At 38.3% G+C, this 20,000-nt stretch overlaps 2 protein-coding genes and 1 long non-coding RNA gene across 3 annotated transcripts in view; 1 reads left to right on the forward strand and 2 right to left on the reverse strand.

Annotated features, from left to right (window-relative positions):
• The window catches only part of LOC137973868 (uncharacterized), a 3,648-nt gene extending 1,485 nt beyond the window's left edge, over window positions 1-2,163 (reverse strand). Inside the window, exons 1-2 of the mRNA XM_068820762.1 lie at window positions 1,970-2,163; window positions 1-508 (exon numbers count right to left, since the gene is read on the reverse strand). The exon at window positions 1-508 is cut by the window's left edge and continues 1,485 nt beyond it. Of these exons, the coding sequence (XP_068676863.1) occupies window positions 68-508; window positions 1,970-2,104 (576 nt within the window). The 5' untranslated portion in view covers window positions 2,105-2,163 and the 3' untranslated portion in view covers window positions 1-67. The remainder of the gene's footprint in view (window positions 509-1,969) is intronic.
• Window positions 2,164-2,299: 136 nt separating this feature from the next.
• On the forward strand, window positions 2,300-6,718 carry LOC137972501 (cell division cycle protein 20 homolog). Its single transcript, XM_068819255.1, has 6 exons — window positions 2,300-2,828; window positions 3,096-3,227; window positions 4,481-4,677; window positions 4,790-4,884; window positions 5,249-5,483; window positions 6,509-6,718. Exons 1-6 carry the CDS (start codon window positions 2,393-2,395, stop codon window positions 6,716-6,718), a joined length of 1,305 nt encoding a protein of 434 aa, XP_068675356.1. The 5' UTR covers window positions 2,300-2,392.
• A 3,048-nt stretch (window positions 6,719-9,766) lies between these two features.
• LOC137972421 (uncharacterized) lies at window positions 9,767-11,604 on the reverse strand. Its single transcript, XR_011117123.1, has 3 exons — window positions 11,545-11,604; window positions 10,804-10,864; window positions 9,767-9,831 (listed from the first exon to the last, which is right to left on the reverse strand). It is a non-coding gene; the product is annotated as an uncharacterized lncRNA (long non-coding RNA).
• Window positions 11,605-20,000: the final 8,396 nt, after the last annotated feature.

Consider the following 20,000-nt stretch of genomic DNA (forward strand, 5'->3'; position numbering starts at 1 on the left):
AAAGTAATCCCACGGTGCCCATAAACATGTCTCTAATAATACTGTGCCAGGTCTGTCAAGTCTAGCTTCATAATTCTTTGACACTGTAAACCTCATATTGATCAGTTATGGCCATGTTCAAGTGTTTCTTGATAAAGTGAATGATGCTGAGAGGAGAAACTTCCTGGTTCCAAAACTGAAGGACTCTCCCTGCTTTGCTCACAAGATACTTTCCAAAGTTCCACTCTGGTTCCTTTTTCGCCAACTGACCAAGGTACCTATAAAGAGGATGTGCTTGTTCACCCTTCACTTTGAGTTTTGAGAAAACTGGAAAGTTTACGTTGTACTTATTTTTGACAAATCGTGCAATGCCGCTGTTTCTCAGTGGTTCCTGATTGCCAAATTGATTACACGGGAACGCCAGCACACTGAAGTCCTGATCAGAGAGTTGAGACTGGAGTTCCACCAACTCTTTGTAGTGCCAATCTGTATAGCCGCATTCACTGGCAACATTGACAATCAACAGGATCTGTAAGTAACCAAAGTGGTAATTAAAAATGAGATGAGAATGAATTTAATGTGCTAAGTAAGAATTCACACTTTTGTCCAGAAATGCAAATATAATTCTAAAGATGAAATCTCAATTTTTACATCCTGCACTAAGGGACACACTGTCATGTTAAATTTGCTGTTTTTAGGTCAAAACAGTTACTGGGTAAAAATTTAAATTAGTACTTTAGCTGACACATACAACATTTCAGACAACCCACTGACAAGGTATAAAATGTCTTTATGGCACAAAGAGCTATTCGTATTTAATTTTTGGCGACTTTCTAAAGACATTGTCTCCAAACTTGAAAAAATTGGCCAGTTTTTCAAGTTTCAATCCATTTCTATCCTCTACATCCTTGGATGCAAACAACAAAGAATAGCTTCAGTGCACTTCAATGGTTATTGGTAACAAAACTACAGCATTATTTTTTGGTCTTCATTAATGCAAAGACATCTTTTTGTGTTTTGAAGTTTGACTAAAAGCGTGACACTGTCCCTTTAAAGTCTAAGCATTTGCTACCTGTTTGCAACAATTAGGTAAGAGTAAAGTTTGGCATTATTTTACGATAAGGTTAACCCTTTGACTCCCAGAAGTGATCAGCATGTAAATTCTCCTCACAATTATTTCAATGAAATGTCAGTAAGACAAGTATAATGAGAATGAAGAGAATACTTATCAGCTTAAAAAGAGGTGTGATCTAGATATAACACCAAATTCTCATTACTACCCAACAAAGGAATTTATGGTACTAGTTAGGAGAATGAACATGACGATCTTGGCAATGAAAGGGTCAATTTATGCAGCTATTGATACTCCTAGACTAAGACCAGCACAAATCACTTGGTTTGCTGGGATAAAACAAGAATCTCAGACTGCTTTTGTAGATCATAAAATTTAAAAATGGATTCTCTGGTTAAAGAAAGATTAAAAAGTACAAGCTTTCGATTGCCAGTCTGCAATCTTTGACAAGTGAAAGATAAAAGCATGAATGTAAAATTTATGGGGTCAAAAGTGTGAAAACATTTAGGTCTTAAGAAATCACCCGCTTGCAGAGGAATTGAAGTAACTGCAGAATACACGGCCACTATTGTGTTGTGCATAACAATACATTCCGTTCATATGCAAATATGCAGTTCCAATGAATCTTTGAAATAGCTCGAGTTGAATGACAAAGGTCACTTTGTCTACAAAGTGGCCTGTAGTCAAACCTGGTTTGACAAAGCACAGTATTCCTATGCGTTTATATTTGCTAAATTTTTTGTATTTTCCACATTTCGTTCAACTGTTGGACGACAAACAATAGTAATGCGCTTTTAAAACATACTAATACGCTTTCAAGGCTGTTTTTTTAAAGATTTAAAACGACATTCATTCGCAGGCCTTGGGTATATAGCTCAACTTGTGTCACGCAACGAACTAAAAGAGAGAGATACCAACCTTTCCTTTGAATACACTCATCGGAACAACATTTCCTTGCAAATCCTTTACAGTTATAGAATACAAATCTGTTGAATGGATAGTAACAGGTCCGAAACCAAGGATCAGGCTGAGGCTAAGTAGCCAGAACTTCATTTTTTCTGGGAATTCTTCTTTGCGTTCGCAAGGCTTCGGCGCAAGGAGAATGATACCGAGAAAAAAATTCTTGTTGCCACGGGTCGTTGGCACGGCGATGCCATGAAGCGCTAGCTGTTTGTGGCTGTCATGGTGATAGCCAATCACGGGTGCTTGCTTTCTGACTGTCCAATCAGAAACAAGTAAGAAATTACCGCGTCCTTTCAATCTGTTTCCTTCGCTCGAGCTTTGAGGAAAGCGAAATTCTAGCGTGAGCTGTGCTTGTTTTCTACTTTTCAAACAAACAAAATGTCGCATTTTCACTTTGAAACTGAAGTGAACGATCTCTTGAGACTCGACGCGCCGATGAGTAAAGGACCCGCTCCTCGGTGGCAGAGGAAATCAACTGACCATCGATCTTCCAGTGCAACTGCTTCCACACCGCTTGATCGAAGTTCGAATTCATCGAGGCTCAACTGCAGCAAGACGCCATCAAAGACTCCAAAATCATTGAAGAAAACGCCAGGAAAAGCCAAAACATCAGAGGACAGATTTATTCCTAACAGAAGTGCTATGAACTTCGAAATGAACTACCACAAGATGGTATCAGCTGATCACGAGAATGAAGAAAACAGCAGTCCTTCGAAAGCAGAATTCAAGAAGAAAATGTCACAAAGTCTTGTTGGAAACGACACAAATTCCAGGATTCTTGCGTTTAAGAACAAAGCTCCGACGCCGAGAGAAGGTATTTGCTCAATTAGTTGCTCAATTAATTCACATTTAGAATTGGCATGCAAGTTTATGATCATTTAAAACACCTGAATGAAAGCCGCCTGGCGGCGGAGGCGCCAACACAGCTTACCCATTGTTGGCTTATTTCGCGTAACTGATTTTAAAAATACATCGTTTAAATTTACATTTGTAAGTATGTAAGCTCAAACTTTATTCGTTTTTAAAAATGTATGATTCATATCAATGATATATCATGCGAGATCGATCGTCTCTTTAATAGGCCATTTGAACGACCTTCGGGTGTTGTACAGCAACAACAAAACTCCAGCTACATCAACGAAGAAAAACGCCAGACATATTGCTCCAGTTCCAGAGAGGATTCTCGATGCACCAGATCTCATCGACGATTACTGTAAGTTTGATGAAAAATAGTTGATTGGGCGGAATTAAAACCATTTTCTTCCTGCTGTTGTTCTTTCTCGAACGTTTACTCAATAACACCACGCGAGTAATACCTCATAAGCTTACATACGCAGCAATGAATCTTTTTCTCTTCTGTGGATAGCAGGATAATCTTCGAGACAACCGTTTCTTCAAAAAATTTAAGCATGAAACGATTGACTTTAGCCTTTCTTTTGACTCTAGTTTCAGTTAAAAATAGTGGTTGTAAGGTAGATCATGTCACCATGCACATGTGGTTTTGAAGTTGAAATTGGCAGTGACTACACAGTTCCCAAAAGGCCACAATTCTTTCGATCAGCTCGATGAATAATTACCTGACTGGTTATGAATAAGGAAATTTATGAATCACGAAGTTCAGTATCTTGTGTTTAGTCTCAGAATGTGAACCTAAGAGACTTGCCATCTTTTACAAAATAGATACATGTACTTTTTCACTATAATTGCATGTATTTTGGAACTGGCCAGAGGTCTTTATTTCCTGTGCTGACTGAAAGAAATCATGGCCTCCACAGGGTGAATGGAGAACTACAGGGCAAAAACATATCTTGTCGAGTGAACTCGATAAGAATCTTGGTAAAAGAAACATGGCTTTATGTTTTGGTTTCTGTCAAATATAAAAAGTCACGTGAAATAAGGCTGAAAGAGCATGGTACTGCTCTTTTGTGAACTGGAGAGACCATTCACAGTTGAGGCTGAGTAACCTTATTTGATTCAAACCTCTTCATTTTATTAGTGCAAGAGCAGCCCATGGAATGTTTTCTCTACACTGTAGCCTCTGAGCAGGCTTGCTTGTTAAATAATAATACTTTGTTTACCCTCGGAATATCTCCAAGCATTTAACATATACAATATTATTGTTAAGAATCCCAACTGGTGGGAGGCAAACCATTTTGCTACCATATTTTACAAGTGTGCCAGGAAATTGAACCAGGGACAGTCTACCTGATACAAATTCAGTGAGTGGTCAGAACACAGTCTTAAACCCAGGATCTCTGGATCTCAAGGCATGGGCCCTAGCCACTCGGCCAGTGTTTTGTGTATTGAGCAAATATTTTGGCGGCTGAGCCACTAGCGCACAAGAGGGATGGGATTATGCACTGGTGGCCAGGTTATCTCAAGTACTCAGGTTAACACATGTACCAAGATAATCTACAGTTACAGCCCAATAGGATGATAAACAGATGTTCATTCCCTTCTTCATAGATCTTAACTTGTTGGATTGGAGTTGCCACAATCATTTAGCTGTAGCATTGGGTGGTTTTGTGTATCTGTGGAATGCTGCAACAGGTGATATTGTGCAGCTCTGCCAGACTTCAACACCTGATTGTTACATTGGTTCTTTGGCTTGGATTAAGGAAGGCAATTACATTGCTTTAGGAGACAGTAATGGAGTTGTACAGGTTGGTGCTGTTCTTTTAGATCAGTCCATTGGTTGTTCAAGCACATTTCTTATGATTTTCGAGCTTTTGTATAATTTTCGATTTTTGTAGCTTTACTGTATTTTTACAACAGTTGTGGGATGTGGAGGCTCAGAAACGATTAAGGAGCATGGCAGGGCATTCCTCTCGCATTGGTTGCCTTTCTTGGAATTCCTACATCCTATCAAGGTAGGAAATAAAACAAAGGAAGTATATGTACACCAATATATGTTATTGATCAATGTTATATTTTATAGTAGTTCAATTTGATTTTTCCTTTGTTTCAGACTACGATAATGATAGACAAAACAAAACCAAAATTGATCTAGTTTAAACAATTTTAAACCCTGAAAAAAATTGAACCTCAACGTAATATTTTACAGTAAGAAGTATTTTAATAATGACTGTGTACGAAATCCAACTTTCTTTTTAAGAGATACTGGCATGTCTAGGTCCTGATCAAAGAATATTTGTGAAGAACATTGTAAGATCAAATTTCTATTATGTGATCAACTTAAAAATAAAATACTGTGTTGTTTAATTTATTGTTTAGTGGCTGCAGAAGTGGAGTAATTCACCATCATGACGTCCGTGTGGCAGATCATCACGTGGCTACTCTTTCAAGACACTCTCAGGAAGTGTGTGGCTTAAAGTGGTCTCCAGATGGGAAATACTTGGCCAGTGGTGCAAATGATAACTTGCTGTTAATCTGGGATGCCAGCATCAATACGATCAGCAATAGCAATACTCCTCTTCATACCTTTAATCAACACCAAGCAGCTGTCAAGGTTTGTGAACTATATCTTACAGTACAATGTACACATGTTCCCTTGGATGCCTCAATCAGCAAGAAGCAGTAATGTTAACACTCGTCAAGGAATAAAAGATTTGCAAACCTTGATGCCAGTACAAACCATTCAGTTGTTGCACTCAGAAAGTAATGATACTTGAAACAAAACAGGAAAATGGTGATCCTTGCCCAGTAACACAATTAGTGAAATGTTGTATTTAATTAAAGCCCTGTTTACAAGCAGGTAGGGTAACCCTAGTGCTAGGGTTACCCTAGCAAGAGGGTTACTCTAGCACTCACACATTTCTTCTTTTTTCAACGATGTGTTTACAAGGCAGCTTGGGTTACCCTCGTGCTAGGGTTACCCTAGCTGCCTTGTAAACGCTCTGCTAGGGACAACTCGCCTACCCAGGACAACTTTTTAGCGGCTTCCATTGTGTTTGCGATTCTGGCGGTTACCAAGCACGCAAAGTTTTGCTTGTAAACCCAGGCTATGTTTGACTTTCCTGCTAGGGTAACCCTAGCAGTAGGGTTACCCTACCTGCTTGTAAACAGGGCCTTACCTGTCACTGACACTTTAAAATCCTTATTGTGACTCGCAGTTCAACTTTCAAAACTGTTTTACTTTTTTACCCTGAGTTCTTAATTCAGCAGTAACAGTTGGCAAACTGTTCAAAAGAGAAACCGAAAAAGTTGTGTTGATCTACATGTAAAAGCACATTCAATCACCCAACACTGGACATGGACCTTTGAACCTTGCTATTTAGCAGTTCCCCTTTTTCAGCGTTGATACCCTTTAGTTTGAATACCAAATGGAGATGGAAAAAACTTTGTTTGGGGCGATGACATGCATTGTACGGTTGTTAACAGTGAGTGTCTCAACTCTCCTTTCAACTGCTTGAAGTTCAATGATTGAAGGCAGCCAAAAACACGACTGTTGTTCTAAATCTGAACTATTAAGTCTTCAGTGTTATGAAAAGCACCTGAGTGAGTCTTTCATGGAAGTCAATCTGTCCTTTATAGGCACTAGACTGGTGTCCATTTCAACGCAACGTACTGGCAAGTGGTGGTGGAACAGCTGATCGACATATTAGGTTCTGGAATGTTGGTTCAGGAAACTGCCTCAACAGTATTGACACTCATTCCCAGGTAAATGAAAAACACTTAAAACATAGAGAGCTTAAGCATGACGTTTACGGCCAACGGGAAATGGCAGGCTCCTGCTTGTCATAAAAGTGTGAAAATTCTCTCATTTTAATTTGTTCCATTCCTTTGAACAGTTGCTTGATATCTGGAGCTAACACGGCAGAAATGAGCTAATATCAAGCAGGGTTCTTACATTTTTGGCAAAACCCTAATTTTCATTCACGACATTAATTGCTATTTGGCGTAAACGTCACGCTTAACCTCTCTCATACCTTTTTGTTGAGAAAAAGAAAGTGTCATGTTTAATACAAAAAACTTCCAATAAAATATTTTCTCAAACTTTGAAGTCTAAGTTAGGCATGTGGCTCATACATGAACTTTTTTTGATACATTTTAGTCTCTTTATTAATTAACCCATTAACAACAAACATGCTAGGACGCCCCCATTTGACGAGTAAAATCATCTGGTGTTAGACAGAGTAAAATCTTTTTAATCTCACTCCCAGGTGTCAACGAAAGTGTGTGCGGTGATTGGCATCTATAAACTCTGGATCATTTCAGCAAATGCTCCTTTAGGGGGAAGATATTACCAAGGAGGTTATACGAAGAGTAAATGTGTAAGAAGGAAAATATCAGGATCAACTGTTATTAATTAAAATTATTTTTCTGTGTGTTAACACTTCAGGTTTGCGTCCATTGTGTGGTCAAAAGAATTAAGGAGTTAGTCCAGTCACGGCTATGCAGGCACAAATCAGCTAGAACGGTCTGGAAATACTTCCATCCAGGGTGAAAGTGACGGAACTAACTGGACACACCTGCCGTGGGTCTTGCACAGGGCAATGAGTCCAAATGGAACCAGACAGTGTGCTCCGACAGCATGCACGATGAGACATTAAGATTTGTGGAAAGTGTTTGTGCTACTGGATCCCAGTTAAAAAGACTTCAAAGCCCCAAATCAAATATTAAGTAGTTTCATTAGTCGCCAACCGTGAGGGCATTCGATAAAATCAGTGATTGACAGAATTTTGAAATGGTTAAGATAAAAGGATAAATAAATTTAGAACGTAATGTTTAAAGGGGTTAAAAGGACAGGTTTTTAGGTCTGGGAATAAAATAGGACCAGTATATAATAACAAAAAGGGACCTGAAACTATGAATGCCAAACACTTATGAAGGCTTTGTTTATGGCCATTGAATAGCATACCATTTTAACGCAAAATCCAGCTTTGTTTTCACACCTTGGTCTGCCAACAGGATCGTGGCAAATAAAGGAACTTAACTGGTACATATGTATGTTTACTGAAAGTCACGACAGCAAATTAATTTGCTTGTAGCTTTTTTAAAACTAAAATGGTTGTAAAGTTTATGGGGCTTTGTAAAAGTTCTCCTATCTCGAATGCTGTTCCCCAACAAAAAAATTGTGTTTTAAAAGTTTGTTTGATGTTGTTAAAAAAGGTGAAAATAATAGAACTGGGTTGAATAATTATGTACAAATAACAAAAAGCCACAGACCCTCTGTACAAGATTTTCCTTTTACTGTACATAGTATCTCCCCACGTAATACAGTAGGTTATTGAATTGAGGTGTAATAATAAAATTATTATTGTTTCGACAAACGTGTTTTTTTTTCCAAACTTTATTAGACCTATCCATGATATTTAGGATGACAATAACATTTAATTAAAAAAAACACACGACATGATGGTTTCTTTTTACAAAATTTATCTATCACAGTTTTTAACGTTACTTTCTTATCTTCCGTTCTATTGACTTGTCCCCTTACAATCACAGACTCTTCAAACTTATATCATTAAGAGTGGGTTCCTTTGTGCCATGAGCAGAGACTTTTGGCAGGCTGATGACCAAAATACAAGAATTAAATTTATTTAAAACAAATATGAATGCAAGCCCTGAAGATAAGGGATGGGTTTTTATTTACACAACCAGTTTCAGTGTGTGCTTTACACAAAACCTGCACCGGACAATCCTAGAATATAAAGGGTGTTTTATTGTTGAGATAAGTATTCGTCTACTGTCAAGTCACTACTTCTATCTGAAGAAAATTTGGCATAAAAAAATGGTTTGAAACATGCAAACTTTTGTCAAAGGGGATATGTCACAAAATTTAGACAAATTCAGGACCTGGGGCCTGGTTTGTTCAAAAGCCGCATTAACACTAAGCCCAGATTAAAAATTAACCAAGGAGTTTTATTTCTCTATTCCTAACATGCTGTTCAAAACGCTGATATGTTGGCAAAACTTTACATTAGAAGAAGTCAATCTTGAAAAACAAAAGTAAACAAAAGAAATTTTCACCAAAAGTTGAAAACATAAAACAAAAGTTTACACTAATCCTGGATTAAGTTAATCGGCTTTCGAACAACCGGGCCCTGGGCTTGTAATGCTAATCCCAGATTAAAAATTAACTTTGAAAAACTGTTAGGACAAATGTTTAAAAATTAATTAAAAAGCTTTATTTATTATTTCAATCCATTTTTGCCCATCCTTGCCTCCTTTGGTAATATTATTGCTGTTTTATTCAAATCTTCCAATGTTTTAAGTACCAGTAGTCATTTGTACGTTTTGCTTGATTTGCTAGTTGCCAGGGTCTGGTTGTTCGAAAGTCGATCAACTTATCCAGGATAAGTGTAAAATTTGGTTCCATTTTTTCAACTTTTTGGTGAACTTTCTTTTGCGTATCCCATTGACAGAGTAAAATACTAAGTCAGTCCGGTTTAGGCGTTAAAAGGTTAAGTCTGGTTTTCAAGATTGACTTCCTCTAATGTAAAATTTTGCCGAATATCAGCGTTGGACAGCATACGGGATTAGAGATCAAATAAACCCCTTGGTTTACATATGTTGTCTATGACTTTGATAACCGGTACTTATGGTTGACAGAGTTTTTTGTCACATAGTTTTGATGTGTGTTGTTATAAAGTAATTTTTGGGTTAATGTTGTGTTTGCATAGGGCTTGCAAGTAATTGGCAAAATTACACAGAATGAACTGCAATGCCCTGACACAACCCCTTTTACCAGTCAACTTTTCCTATGGCTCAGAGATAAAACATCCAACCAACCGTTAAAGAAACAAAATGCTTGCTAATATTATGAAAATCCATGCAAACATTACTTACGAAGTTGCATCCATGTAATACTGCTTCTACAATTCCAGCGACAAATGACGCACAGTTTAGACTCCCTGGTAAAACAAATCAAATCACACATTTCACTTTATTTGCAAAATTAATTAATTATTCATCACAACTATTGACCAATCAGCAGGCTCTGTAAACCCAATACAAATCGACTGGCGTTTGATTAATTATTTAAACAGTAGAATTAACTTTAAGACAAACTCCTCAGCTAAGTAGTAGCAGGGCTCCAGGCCGCATGCTTAAGAGAATATGGTCAACCTTAATTTTTTTTCGTTTGTTTGTAACGTGATTGACCAAGAGTACGTCCGTCCGTCTGTCCAGACTCTGGGGAGGGGGATGGGAGACTAAGAAAGGGAGGCAGGGAAGTCTTGCGAATGCAGCTTTGAGGTGTGAATGGGCAAATTTTTTTCTCGGCGGGAAACTTTTGTGCTGCTCACATTTATCCCACTCACCTTTGTCACTTTTGAAAAAGTTACCATTAGTGATGAGCAACGGGATAAAGAGCAGGAAGGAGCATGAGAGAAAAGGCGACAAAATTTGAGAAATTTAAGTGAAGAAAGCCTCAAGAGAAGCCAAGGAACGAGGAGAAGAGAAAATTTCAATGAAGAACACTGTAAAGCTGAGAGAAATAAAGCGAGAGACAAAACACTTATTTTACAATGGTTAGCTTGCAGGTAATGTTTTCCTTCTTAATGCATGCCTCGCTTCCTCACAATATTTTGTAAAACTCACTCAATCAATGTCTATTTTGTCAGACAGATTATAACCAAACTCTCAATGCTGTATAAATTTTATATTGTCAGGATTGCAGTACATTTTATCCGCAACAAATGCACTTGTAAGCAATGTTTGCAACAGTTTAGGTTCTTTTTGGCCAAACAAGCCTTTGAAAAGCGGTTTGATAAGCTCGAACCTGCAATTTTCAGCAAAATCTCTAACAGTGATTTAAAGAAATGAAGACAAAACTATGATTGCTAACAAGATTCTTATGAATGACAAATAATATTTTGCTTTACCTTTGTCTTTTGGTACTGATATAAATTTGTTAACGCAGAGGTTCCTTTTCAATAATATAATCTAAGAAAAATGTCAAGGACTTGCTGATGACTGAAAAATAATATACTAAGTTTGCATGTGAGATTATTATTGTCACCACCTGTAAGCACAAATGCTAGTGAAGAGTTAAATTCACTCCTAGGAATGAGGCATATTAGATTTTTCTTGGCTCCTGGAGGGGAGGCTGGAAACTAGACATTTCAAAGGCCTTTTTCTCAAAACCCAGCAGTACAACAAGGGTTAAAATTTTTGGATTAGCAACCAATATCAAGACGAAACCATCAACGTTTTTTAAAAAAAAGATCTATCAGACAGTTCAGTTATTACCAAACTAGAGGAAAACTGACGTTTTTGCCATTTGCGAAAAACCTGTCCGACAGATTTTACTATTTATCTATACACACAATTATTTTTTTTCACTAAGGAAATCCTGAAATGTTAAGGTGGGGTCATGAGGGTAGTTTTTGCAAAAAAGAACTTAGAAATGTCTAGTTTCCAGTCCCCCCTCCAGGACCAGGGAACTATATTTAGCATTTTCCTCTGATTTGAATTCATTTGTCAGGTAAAATTACATTTTACCACCAGTGCAGTGACTAACACTTCACAAAAGACATCCTGATGCTTTAATTTCACAGATTTCAAAATCTTGATCATCTTCTTCAGAACACTACAGTAAGCCACCTTAATTTAAAAAAGGATACATGTTTTGTCATCATCATTTGCTTGTTCCAGTTTATCTGCTTCTTTGCCAAACAATGACTAGAGAAAGGAAAACTGACAACGTCACGACCAAAAAATGTTGCTATAATTTTCAATGCAATAATTATTTAGTATAATTTTCAGCGGTGAATATAAGAATTTAGTGTTATATTCACCGCGCTACCCCGTGAATATAACATTTTAGAGGCACTTTTCGTGTCCTTTTATCTGGTTTTAGCCTGTTGTTTTGCACTTTCTTGATATTCACCGCTGAAAATTACACTAAAACAATTATTTGCCTCAGGCTCAGTAAATATTGGGTACATAGTCACCAATATTCACTTCGCCTTCGGTGAATAATTGTTGGAATGTTTATTATCTTAATACTACAAATCACATTACAGAGGCAAGGAAAGAGTGGAACTGCCATCTGCACCTACGTACATCAGGGCAAAAGCTCAAAAAAATAAAAAGAAAAACCTTCCAAAATTAAGAACACATATGACTTGACAAAAAGAAGAAAATAAATTCCAAAAAAAAAAAAAAAACTGTTTAGAACTCTTGTTCTAATCTTGTTTTCTCGTCTTTTCACATTCCTTTTTCGTTCTTCTCACAGAACCAAAACAATTCCAGCACGTCTGGCTGAAACCCACTTGGTTGCACCCGTTCTCGACTAACCTAATCCAAACAGAACGACATGGAACTCGCCAGCATTCAAATCCCCAACTGTCCCCCCCACCCAATGATATTGACATCATTAGGGTGCTTTAATTTCTTATTATCAGATCATAAGCGCCTTGTTTGCCCACTTTGTGGCCAAATAAGCACAAGCTTGAACGCACGAGAGGTAGTTAGAATGTTTCCTCACACGCTTGAAACAAGCAAGGACAATCAGGCAAATACGCTCAAGTGGAGTAATCGCAGGAGAATATCTGTTGTAAGATGTCAAGATGGCATGCAAATTGTCGTGCTTGTGCTTTTTCTTAATGGTCAAACCGCGCCGGTTTTGTTCCCACTGGTTGAGATAAGCACAATCACAAAAGAAGAAAATTTTCGTCTTTTTTGGGGTTTTTTGGTGGCGTGTATTTAATGCATTAATAATTACGCCCTGTTCCCACACGATTTTTCTTAAGTTATTGTGGCCTGTTGATTGTCCACACAAGTGGGAACCAGGCTTTAAGGTCCAACACCATTATTGAAGCAAACCATGTGGAATAGTTAGAAGTTGTACATTGATTAACCCCATCCCTCCCCGACACCCAAACACTGGCCTGAAAAAAAACCGGGGCTGGACGGGCCTGGAAAAAAAAAAACACTGGCCAGCCAGCCATTAGGGTGAAAAAGGCAAACGTCGGTGAGACGAGGGGGGTTGGAGATTTAGGCAAAAGTTAAACCGGTTGATTGGCAGGTAAAACAAAACCAACAGGTCAGTAGGCTCATTGTTTTTTACAAAAAAAAAAAAAAAAAAAAACCAAATTATATACAACAGAAAGTATCCCTAAACTTCATAAAAAGCTAACCTTAGGCCTAATTAGGCCTAAAGACAACGTATGTTTAGGCCCAAGGTTAGCTTTTATGAATGTGTTAGGATACTTACTGTAATAATTTGGTAAAACACAATTGACCTGATGACTGCTGTGTTTTGTACCTGCCCGGCAATTCGATTGACCTTATTCCAGAATAGGATAGGTCATGGAATAGAAGTTAGAAAATCCTTTGTTTTTGACCAGAGATTGCACATTAAAATTTGTCAAACACCATCTAAAATGTTTTTTTTGAAACGTATATCAACCTAAACTTTAATTATCGCTTGACTTTGCTTCAAACAACCCACGCCAGATGTACCATTGTTAAATCATCTCTCCAACATATTCTTATTCCGGAATAAGGTCGAATCGACTATGCACAGTCATTAGGGCCGATTTTACAGCGGTACGATCTTTAGAGGGGGGAGGTCGGCAATTGCGCACACTAAACGTACCGGCTTACGACGAGGCCCACGACCTCATGATTTACGATTGGTTGTGGCTACGTCAGGAAAAAGAATGTCGCTAGCCATTTTTAAACATGTTTTCAAACGCTGCGACGATCGTCAGTTATGGTCGTAAGGCCTTGTCGTTGAGCCTTGGTCGGGCATGGCGACAAAATCGTATCGGGTAAGATTCGGGCCGACGTAGTGTATTTCACATCTTGCCTAACAGCCAGAAGACGATTTTTAACTTGAAAATGGGGAACCCCCTGGGAAGTCGATGGTTCATAAAATAAAAATAGCTAAAATCAAATTATCTGTGATAATTAAAAACAAGCAAGGACTGGGAGAGATGCAGTTTATCAAAATCTCCCACAGGTTTTTCATCCAGCTCGCAGAGGCCACAAGGCTAGTCCTTTCAAATCACAACTCCACAGAGTAGCTCCACCCCAACACACCAAGAGAGACTTTTTCAAATCGAAGTTCGAAGAGAAGCAGGTTTTTTCACCGCTAGTGTTCGTCTTCGCACTTAACTCAATTTGTAACTGGTTTTATACAGAAAAGCGAAGTTCAGTGCCTTATACTTGCACGCCACTCGATATAGTTTGTGGGGTTTTGGGGTCGTAAGTTTTCCTGAAATGCATATAACGTACATGTATGTTTTTAACTTCGAGTTAATATCTTGTCGACATTGTTCATGTAATAAGTTTTCTCGCTTTATAAGCCAAGGCGACAGAGCAGAGCTTAGGAGGAAAATGGGGGAATCCACTCAAAAGAGACACTTGTAATATCACTGGCAGTACTAAATCCTAACATTACTCAACAACAATAACAATATTATTTGTGTTTCTTTAATATTTGTTTTTCTTTAATATATGTTTTAAAACTAAAGGAGACACTACATTTAGCTCTCTTGCCCGTGCACCATACCATACAATTTCACAAGTCACTAGTCAACCACTGAACAAAAGGAGGAAAGAACTTATATGATCCAGACAAAATGGGAAATTTCGGCGGTGAACATTCTCCAGACCTGTTTGAAGATATCTCCATGCTACAATGTATTTACAATAATGAAAAGGATTTTTCGTGAACCAAGAGTAAAAGTAGTTGCTGTACTACTGCACAACTTCAGTTTCTTTATAAATCAGGTATGGCTACCATTTCTTACAAACAAAAACAATGATAAAACCATTACACAGAAAGTGAATAATGACAGTGTAAGCACAAGGGGAAAAAGATAATACCTTACATTATTAAATTTTGAACCACCAATACTGTGTTTTTAGCTTTCTCATTGGTTCACTCAATCTCGTTAACAGTTCTTATACACTTATATGTTAATTTGACAGAAACTTGCTTAAGCGAGGTTATAGGGGATCATTAAACACAAGAATATTTATTCACCGCCATTATGAAAGAGGGAAACTTATTGCGTCAAGTGTGAACCACGCGTCAAGTGTTAACGCTGGAAACTGATTGGCTTTAACTTTGTCCAAATGTTAAGAATCAAATGAAAATTTAATAAAACAATAATCATTGGATGGATGATTGATTGGTTAATCTCATATCAAACATGCACTCGTGGAATTATAATAATATATTGTTCATTATTGTCTTGTGCTACAGGAATTGTATGCTTATTAGTATAATACTGTAAGTTCTCTGCACTGATTGGTCGTCATTGAGATGAGTATTATTACGTGACAATCACCTAAGCGGTTTTTCAAAACGGCCAAGCTGTTTTGTTGAGGTGATAGACAAATAAATTAATTGTTTTAAAGAAAATGTGTATTATTCAAATAATCAACTATGTAATAGACGATTTGCATGATGGCATCATGTTACTAAGAAAACTGAGTTGCTTCTAATGTCAGGCAAATTTAATTTATTGTTTCCGATATTCCCTCAGACTCTGAATATTGGTGAATGAATACCTCAACTTCATCTCGATTTTTATTAAATTAACCGATATTCACCTTGCCTTCGGCGAATAATAATTGTTAATAATTATTTGGTGTTCATACTAATTTTTAGTGTTAAAGAATTTTCAGTCAGGGGTACACATCTAACTAAAGCTGTAAGGCATTTTATTATTATTATTATTATTATTATTATTATTATATATAATGTACCTAAAGTGTTTGCATGCTTCCAAAGTTTTGCTGCACATGTGTTTTTGTAGCCGTTTTGCAAACTTAATTTTTTATGTGAAAAACTTGACCAATATGGTTACTCTGTTACAGTAATGTACTTTTCTGGGCTGTTCCACAACTGATCAGACAATATTGCACACGCACTGAGTGGATGACGCTTTGATGCAGATTTCCTGGAATGGTTTCTGGAAAAATATTTGCGAGGAACAACAAAAACCTCGAACAGATCGATGGCATTTAACAGTAAAGGTTACGTGTGACGTGGAAAATTGTAAATCCAGGTGTTAAGAGAATTCAACTTTGTGGCTGAAGTTCACTCACAGTTCATCAGCAGCAAGAAACCCAGTGGGCGATTTTATACGATCAAAGTTGTATGACCGCGTTAGAGTCCTCATTTTACGTCATTATTCTCTAGCCAATCAGCGGTTTTTCGCGCGCGCGAAGTGTATGCCAATGTGACCGACAATGTGACCAGTATCACGTAACCATATCAGGGGCTCAAGTTGAGCTCATCGAGGCTCCCGTTGAGTTGACACTATAGCTAGTTTACAGCATACATCTTTGATATTGGACATCAATGTTACGGTCAATTGACACCTGTCAAAACAAGGCATCCGCTGACCAGTATAACGTGACCATATCGCGAGCTCAAGTTGGGCCTGATAGAGGTCAGCTGTTTTTTTTTTTTTTTTTTTTTTTTTTGAAGTTGACAGCTGACCAGGGATTGGTTGTTGATTGGATCGCAGGCTCAAGCCGGGTGAGACACTCAACGAGGCTTAATTTTTCGCGCTCTTTCTGTGGCTCGACGCGGCTACACGTCCATGCTACGTCACCAAAAGCTCTTGAGTCGATGCTTTTCGTGTTCAGGTACCGACGGTTTTGAAAATATATTTTTCTTGCATTTTGCGCTGGTTTCAATAATATAGCTGTGGTCAGGACACACTGGTGGTTACGTAGTTATTCAAGTCAAGCATTGGAGGGATATAAACTTAAGCTGAGTGTTTATTTTAATTGTTTAGGGCTGCTTTTTAGCTCTGAATTGCAGTTTTTGGTACAAGTCTTAAGATTTTTAATTTTAAATCTACTAAGGTTGCAAGATGCCTGGACCTATGACCTATGACAGAAGAACAGAAACGAAAGAAGAGAGAAAGAGAGCGAGAACGACAAAACGGTACACCAGTAATCAAAGGCATGTGTGCCTTGACTGGTATGATCAGTAAACTTGTGGAACAAATACCTACGTTTCCGGTTGGAAACGAGTTGCTTCAAGAGGCTACTGATGCCTTTGCTCTGTTTGCTAATGCTAATACTGAGCTTAATCACAGGCGTAGAGAGTTGATAAAGCCTGACCTGCATCATGACTATAAGCATTAATTTTGTGCTCCTCATCCCTTGCCATCACAGATCAATTGTTTGGGGATGATTTACCAAAGCAGTAAAAAGACGTGACAGAAGTCATCGTGTGTTGGTAAAAAGGTTACAACAAATAGTGGCTCATCCTCCAGGTCTCATTCTGATTCTAGAAATTCTAGAAATTCTAGAAACTACATGTCACACTCTTCAAGTGGTGGACGAGCATACCGTCAGGCCAGGAGGCCTTTTTTAGGCTGGGCCTTCCACGACCGACAAACAAACCCCCCGAGCGAAAGGATGACAAAGCAAGGAAAGTCAGACTAGACAATAAGAGTCTGCATCATGTTTCTAATGTTGATGTTAAGGTGAACAAAACTCTACATGTGTCTAATGACGGTGTTGCTGGCCGACTGAAACATTTTTCCTCTCATTGGCAGAATATTACATCTGATCATTTTATTCTTGATAGTGTGACTCAGTACAAAATTAAATTTGCTGCTGGGTTCCCACAGCAAGAGGCTGTCCCAAGGGAAAGCGGTTTTTCCCTTCAGGAACAACATTTATTCAAAATGAAATTGACAACTTGCTGAATAAAGGAGTGATCAAAGAGACCACTCGCTGCTGTGAAGGGGAATTCATTAAGAAAGATGGCACTTATAGGCTATATTAATTTAAAAAATCTAAGATCACGTGGCATCACTTCAAGATGGATACTCTACAATCTGCTATCAGGCTTAAAAAATCTTACATGGCTTCCGTAGATTTACGGGATGCTTACTTCTCGGTTCCCATATCTATCAAAAGTTTCAAATTAAGGATGCGTTCGATTGCTATCAGGCTTATTCGGAATAAGAATACGCGGGGTGATGATTTAAAACGGTATACATGCGTTTTGAAGCAGCAAGGATAATAAAGATATGCTTAAAATAGCATTTTAGCAGGTTCCCATTTTATGAATCTCCGTAAAAACGAACGATTTCTAACTTCTATTCCATGTTTCCTATTCAAAATTAAACGCATTAAGTTGGAGAGGACAATTGTTTCAGTTCACTTGTTTACCTAATGGTCTTTCTTGTGCCCCACGCCTCTTTACGAAAAATTTGAAAACTGTTTATGCTACCCTTATAAAGGAAGGGCATCTAAATGTGGGATATATTGATGACTCATATCTACAAGGAGATACAATACATGAATGTCAGACTAACATTACTGATACTTGGTGCTTATTTCAAGAACTGGGTTTTTATTGTACACCGGTGAAATCAGTGCTAAGAACAGTCCAGACACTTCTTTTTCTGGGTTTTGTTCTGAATTCTGTCAGTATGACTGTGTGCCTGCCTACAGAAAAGGTTTTTTCGAATCAAAGAGCAGTGCAGTAGGCTTGTTTGCAGTGCCACAATGTCTATCCAGGAACTTGCAGAAGTTATCGGACTACTAGTGTCTAGTTTTCCAGGTGTGCTTTATGGCCCACTTTTCTATAGACACTTAGAACATGATAAAGCCATGGCACTTAGACAAAATAAAGGAAACTACCAGGCACGTATAAAATTATCGCAAGAAAGCTTTTCAGGACCGGTTGTTCGAAAGCCGATTAACTTAATCCAGGATAGCGTAAACTTTGTTTCACGTTTTCCACTTTTTGGTGAAAGTTTCTTTTGCTTATTTTTGTTTTTCATGCAAGATTGACTTCCTCCGATGTAAAGTTTTGCCGAATATCAGCGTTGAACAGCATTTGGGTAGAGAAATAATTTTCTTGGTTAATTTTTAATCTGGGATTAGCGTTAATCGGCTTTGAACAACCGGGCCCTGAACTACAGTGGTGGAGCAATAATATTGAGACAGCTGAATACCCTATTTGTACACCAAACTCAAAGATCGAACTCATGGCTGTATTCCCTGGTTTGAAAGCCCTCTGTATTAATATGACATCTGTACACATACGCATTTATTCGGACAATACCACTACTGTTAACTATATTAACTCTATGGGAGGCACAGATTCTATGGAGTGCAACTCAGTCGCCAAGGAGATTTGGCTGTTCTGTATTAAGAGAGAGCTCTGGATTTCTGCAGCTCATATCCCGGGGAAAGAACAATATTCAGGCAGACAGAGAGTCTAGGGTCTTTACTGACAATAAGGAATGGATGCTCAGGAAAGACATTTTTCAAAACGTTACAGCAATTTGGGGGGAACCCACTATAGATCTCTTTGCCTCAAGGCTAAATGTGCAGGTCGCTTGCTATGCATCCTGGAGACCTGATCCTGGAGCAACTTATGTAGATGCTTTTTTTGTCAGTCAGCTGGGGTTCGTCACAAAGGGCTTACTATGCTGGTAGCATGCGTTGCCTCCACTTGGCCTGCCGTAGCTGGCGGGAAATTTTTTTTGGCGGGGATTATTTTGACACACGCTCGAGTTTAATCGATTGTTGCTCCGATTGTGCTTTGGCCGCGAGAGAAGCTTATCTCGACCCCAGAGCTCTTCTCTTGACCTGAGGGAGAGAGAGAGCTCAGCCTTTGGGGTCGATCCAAAGCTCTGGTGACGAGCATGCCGCGAGAGCGAAAGCCGCGTTGTGGCAAAGGCCAGATACGCAAGATACATCCACTTGGTTGTCACTTCAATGTTTTTGGTAGGAGAAAAGATAAAGCAACAATAGGTTCACCAGTTTTTCAAAAGAGAAATATTCACAAGTTTCCAAAGTTGAAATGTTTTATTTGCACCAAACTCCTGTTGCACAGAGGTGGCCATGCAGTTGGTCAGTCAACCGCATATTTGCGCTAAGTGATTCGAAAAAATAGGAAACAAGGATTGTATTCTCCAATCTGGCCAGGGAAACTCTTTAGCGCCTTAATCCCGATCAAAATAATAAAAGCTTATGGTAATTGTTCAAGAAGTTGATAATTTAACGTGAAGGTGTGTGAAATGAGCATTTCCACGTGGGAGCCACCCCTCTTTCGTTAATTCAGCATTAATTTACGCCG

The sequence above is a fragment of the Montipora foliosa genome, chromosome 10 (genome assembly GCF_036669935.1).
Source record: "Montipora foliosa isolate CH-2021 chromosome 10, ASM3666993v2, whole genome shotgun sequence".
Lineage (NCBI taxonomy): Eukaryota > Metazoa > Cnidaria > Anthozoa > Scleractinia > Acroporidae > Montipora > Montipora foliosa.

Bases quoted from the DNA above. Each gene is read 5' to 3' on its own strand.
- LOC137972501 (XM_068819255.1), top strand. From the start codon at position 2,393: ATGTCGCATTTTCACTTTGAAACTGAAGTGAACGATCTCTTGAGACTC. The intron at 4,885-5,248 runs GTAGGAAATAAA...TTTATTGTTTAG, and splicing joins AATTCCTACATCCTATCAAG to TGGCTGCAGAAGTGGAGTAA. The intron at 5,484-6,508 runs GTTTGTGAACTA...TGTCCTTTATAG, and splicing joins AACACCAAGCAGCTGTCAAG to GCACTAGACTGGTGTCCATT.